Source organism: Lactuca sativa, chromosome 4 (genome assembly GCF_002870075.4).
Source record: "Lactuca sativa cultivar Salinas chromosome 4, Lsat_Salinas_v11, whole genome shotgun sequence".
NCBI lineage: Eukaryota > Viridiplantae > Streptophyta > Magnoliopsida > Asterales > Asteraceae > Lactuca > Lactuca sativa.
The window spans coordinates 40002625-40007875 of NC_056626.2; the positions used below are offsets into that span (position 1 = coordinate 40002625).

At 34.5% G+C, this 5251-nt stretch overlaps 1 protein-coding gene across 1 annotated transcript; it reads left to right on the top strand.

Moving 5' to 3' along the window:
• Window positions 1-3040: 3040 nt before the first annotated feature.
• On the top strand, window positions 3041-4895 carry LOC111917709 (coniferyl alcohol acyltransferase). Its single transcript, XM_023913376.3, has 3 exons — window positions 3041-3523; window positions 3642-4199; window positions 4370-4895. Exons 1-3 carry the CDS (start codon window positions 3107-3109, stop codon window positions 4775-4777), a joined length of 1383 nt encoding a protein of 460 aa, XP_023769144.1. The 5' UTR covers window positions 3041-3106; the 3' UTR covers window positions 4778-4895.
• Window positions 4896-5251: the final 356 nt, after the last annotated feature.

Sequence of the window (5251 nt, forward strand, 5' to 3'; positions counted from 1 at the left end):
TGCAAAGCAGGTTTCCACACTTTGAGATTTACTCTGATATGTTCTGATGTATTGACATACTTTGATCTTTTGGGATTGTATGACAATGTTTAGATTAATGCTTTTGATAAATTAAAAATAAAATTTTTGGGTTTTATTTTTGGGACGTTACAATTTTGGAAACCATTTATTTCCTCATTAACTTTGGATTTACTTGACATGTTTACAAAGGAACCCATGACGATCAACCCTAAAACAAAGCCCTACATATCGTTTTCTATATAAATGACTCTCATTTTAAGGAGAGGCGATCACCTTTTATCTCTCGTTTTTTTCTTCATACGAACTCATAATTCTCTAGCAATTTGGCTTACGTTTTCGGTACCTAGATTCGTAAGTGTCCCCTTAGGATTATACTAGGTTGTGTTTCTTATAAGCTGGACATAAAATAGAAATATCAGTTCAGTAAGCGTCTATATGATCCAAGGGGTATACAGATCTCTATTATAAACCCTACACAATTTCTAACAATATATTTAATTAATATGTGTATATATAATGTGTTTTCATGAACTATTAAATACCATTATGTATTCAATTGAAATATTTCTCACTTTTATGGTATGGAATTTATGAACTAAATAAACTTTTATTCGCACTCAAGGGGTTTAGTGCATTGCATTAGAACATATATGCACAACTATAACAAAAATACACATGATCCATTGTATTCTATTCAAAATAAATATAAAGCAAAATATTATTTGTTATGCAAGTTACCACATCTTTTTCAGTTTGAACTGTAGGTTCCTTCAAATGCTAAATTTAGACCTAAAAAAAACAATGATGGTATGCCCTTTATAAAATGATAACACACTAGTGAGAAGGCATTACATGTATAACTCTAATATGATCAAAAGAAACATGTTCCTTTACAAAGTCTGAATCTATTTCGAGATGTTTGGTTCTTTAGTGTTGTAATAGATGACACTAAGATTATCACAAAAGACTAGTATAACACGGGACAGATGACAAAAAAATTCAAGAAGTAGACTGCAAAGTCACACAGCCTTAATTAATCACAGTGTTCGCAATGTCGAGTATTGGGCTTCAACAATGGAATGAGAAACAAGATGTTGTCTTTTAGACAACCAAGAGACAATATTATCACCAAAAGAGAAGTAATAAATCACATATACACCACTAAGATATTGGACATCATTACCGGTCATCATTAGGGTAAGAGACCAAACGGTCCATGTAGGACGACAAAATGTGAAGAACATGAATAATAGTATAGCATCCTTGAAAGTTCAAAAAAATTATCATGTGTTTTTCTATATTTGTTATAAGAACCATGAAGTGTATGTACGATAAATTAGTAAAACAAAGAAGTTTTATAAATTGATAAACACCCATGTTATGTCTATAGATATTAGTCTTAAATGGAAAATAAATGCTAAATAAAAGTTAGCAATGTATAGTAGAAATACAAAGAGTGTAAATAAAAAAGAATCAAGTCATTTGGGAGCTAAAACCAAAAAAAAAAAAAAATTATTACCTTTTGAAAATGACATGTTGGTTGTTTTGATAATTAGAGTATGTACATCCCTACGTTTGAGGCTATGTAATTTGGGATTAAATGCATAAAATCGATTGATTCTTGATATTATAACGATAGCCAGGATGACATGGAAAATATATCAAAATGAAATAACTTAATATGAGTTTGTATGCGAGAGTTACATGTGTTTGAAGTTGGAGAAAAATGTAGCAGTAGTTGCCTAAATAGAGGATCATATAGAAAAACATGGACCATGTTTTTCTAAGCATAGAAACATGGTTCGGTGTAACTAGGCCGAACAAAAATTAAGTTTTTAAAAATTTGAAGTAATTTCATTATGTCTCACAACCTTCTTAAACATTCCAAACTCTCTTCAACCTTTAGAGAGCATAGAGGATGGGATTTTAGGAATTTTTGATGGTTGAGTTGGAAAAGAACTCATGAACTAAAAGATTCATTAATGACTCAATAGTAAACACGCTCCAAGTAAAAAAAAAAAAAAAAAAAAAAAAAAAAAAAAAAAAACAAAACAAACAAAAAATCTTAGGTTTGACCCTCTAAATAATGATTTTCATTTTTTAAAGATGATGTAACAACTTCACCTGACATGACAAACTGAATCATCAACTCAATCCAAATATGCAAGACAAGTCAATGAAAACCACCATCTGACTTCCTAAAACTTCGAAAGTGAACATTTCCTCATCAAAAAAAGTTGGGGTAAATTGAAAGTAAGGTCTAAATGTTATGATTTTTTTGATATTAAGATTCTTTTCATTCAACATATCTGTTCAACAGCATTACCAAACAACACTGAATTAGTGAAGCATTTGAATTATTCATGCCTCTTAATGGTTCAGGCCTCTTAATAGTTCGGCACTGAAATATTTATTTCCTATTTATTACCCAGAAAAATGTTGATGTCTAAAATAGATGACAACACCATTGATCCATGAAAGAACGTTGTCCATGAAAAGGCTAATGATTGAGTTTCCCCGCACAATTGCTTCTTTTGTAAATTTATTCTGAAAAACCGCACAGTTTCTAGTCCTCCAAATGCATGTACCATATAGTGTGGAGCAAAGGCTAATGCTTGAATTTTACTATTACTGTTATGAAATCGACTAACTATTAATTTTAGACCAAATATTAAAAATAACTATTTCAGGGACATTTTTTTTTTTTGCAGTTTCGTATTTTTAGGACAAAAGGAATACACATTACTCTATAAGACCATTTACTAGCAAATTAGTGTGGTTATTTTAACTATTTATTAAATTATAGCTCATACACGACATGCTTTTTTCTATAACTTTAGGAAAATACTTGTTAAACATTAACTAAACAATTAAAAATACTAATTTAATTAAAAGGGTGACATTCCAACAGGTAACGTGGCTAGCTATATGTGATGTGCAACATGAAGTACTCCTATATATATACCTACCATTGTTAATCTTAATCAACCTGCAACACTTTCCTCCCTCTCTCTCTCTCTCTCTCTCTCTCTCCCTCCCTCTCTCTCTCTCTCTCTCTCTCTCTCTCTCACACACACACACACACATGGGTTTTCGGAGTAAGAGTTACTCGGTGCAGGTGATTGAGAATTCAGTCGTGCATGCTGACGAACCATGGAATGACCACTGGTTACCCTTTACAAACCTAGACTTGCTTGTTCCCCCATTTGATGTGGGCTCTTTCTTCTGCTACAAGAAACCATCCCATGGGAGTTTCCTCACCATAATAGACACCCTCAAAACTTCCTTATCTCGAACCCTCGCACTCTACTACCCACTTGCTGGTGAGATCCTATGGAATGCAGCTGCCGGAGAGAACCAAATTCACTGCAACAACCGAGGAGTCCACTTCATCGAAGCTGTTGCAGACGTGCAGCTCAAGGAACTCAATTTGTATAATCCTGACGACAGCATTGAGGCCAAATTAATCCCTAAGAAGCTACATGGTGTGCTTGCTATTCAGGTAACTTACTTTAACCCATATCTAAAAAAAAAAACAGTTTTAACCTACACTTTCTATATATTTACTCCATCCTTTGCTTCTCATGGAAAACTTTTTAACAACTTTTCATGATATGCAGGTTACAATGTTTCCATGCGGAGGCATGGTGTTAGGATGCATGTTTGATCATCGGGCAGCGGATGGATGCTCAGCTAACATGTTTATCTCATCATGGGCAGATATGGCGCGATCGGGAACCCCATCTATGTTGCCTTCCTTTCGGAGGTCGATCTTTAATCCAAGGTCCCCAACCAGTTATTCCTCGTCCATAAACGATGTGTTTGCTCTATATGAACCCACGCCCATTCCCAATAATGAAGAAAACCATGATGGTGGAGATCCTTTATTCGTTAATCGTATATTCTACATTGAGGGTGAGCAGCTTAACAGGCTACAACTGTTGGCGAGTGAAAGTGGGAGTAGGAGGTCGAAGCTAGAGGCGTTCACTTCTTTCTTGTGGAAGATAGTCGCATTGAGTTTGGAAGAGTCAGGAAATCACAACCAACTGTGTCGTGTTGCTGTTGCAGTCGATGGAAGGAGTAGACTGAGCCAGGGAGATGGAGAAGAGAAAGAAAAACTAACGACTTCGCACTTTGGTAATGTGTTATCGATGCCTTATGGGGAAAAAAGATCACATGTAAGGAATTTATTCATGCGTTAGCTAAGTTACTAAAAGATACCATATATATAACACACTTTTATATTCTTGAACATTAGTTTTGATATAAAAGTATGTTTTTCAACAAAACGATATGTAAAATGGTTATAAATATAATTAATTCTCAATGTTTTTGACATGTTAATTAGGAGTTGATGGAAATGTCATTGAGCAATGTAGCTACGGAGGTTCATGAGTTCTTGCATACTGCCACTGGGAAAGACCATTTTCTTGACCTCATCGACTGGGTGGAAGAACGACGGTCAATGCCACTAATATCGAAGGCTTTTGCTGATGGAGAGACGGCGGTGATGGTTTCATCGGGACAGAGATTTCAGATCATGGACAAGATGGATTTCGGGTGGGGTAAGGTGGCCTTTGGATCATGCCATGTCCCGTCTGCAAGGAAAGACTGTTACGTGATGACGTTGCCCAGTCCAACTAACAAAGAGGATTGGGTTGTCTACATGCATCTCCCAATGATTCATATGAACTATATTGAGGCACATGCTGGGCAAGTGTTCACTCCGATGAATGTTGATTACCTCGGGCTTTGAGTTTGAGACATGTATTGCTTAAAATTGATGTTGACTTTTGTATAAAAAAATGTTCATGTGCTATAAGTTAAATAAATATTATTTTCTTCTAATCAGGAGACTTGTCCTTTTAAACACAACAAAGAGTTCACTTATATAAAAGTCTAAGGTTCTATTTGATTTCGGTGTAATCACAATCAAATGTTTTTGTCTGATTCGGGTCTCGTTATTGTATTTGATAAGGTAAATTTCACATTTGACTCGGTTGTGCAGGGCCAGTCTTAAGAATTTAAATGTTCTGTACGAGCCGGAAAAAAAACACTTTCGTCCTAATATGTAACAAATTAATTTATATAAACTAAAGATTTTTTTTTTCAAACGACGATAAACTTTATAGCAATACACAACAAAATCATAGTGTTTTAATGAGTAATGACATATTGTAACAGCTAACCAATGACCCGTGAAGCTTTTAGCATTCTTGATAGCAAATTG

Excerpts from the sequence above, each read along its gene's own strand:
- LOC111917709 (XM_023913376.3), top strand. The coding sequence starts at position 3,107 with ATGGGTTTTCGGAGTAAGAGTTACTCGGTGCAGGTGATTGAGAATTCA. Across the intron at positions 3,524-3,641 it reads ATGGTGTGCTTGCTATTCAG|GTTACAATGTTTCCATGCGG; the intron begins GTAACTTACTTT and ends CATGATATGCAG. Across the intron at positions 4,200-4,369 it reads ATGGGGAAAAAAGATCACAT|GAGTTGATGGAAATGTCATT; the intron begins GTAAGGAATTTA and ends CATGTTAATTAG.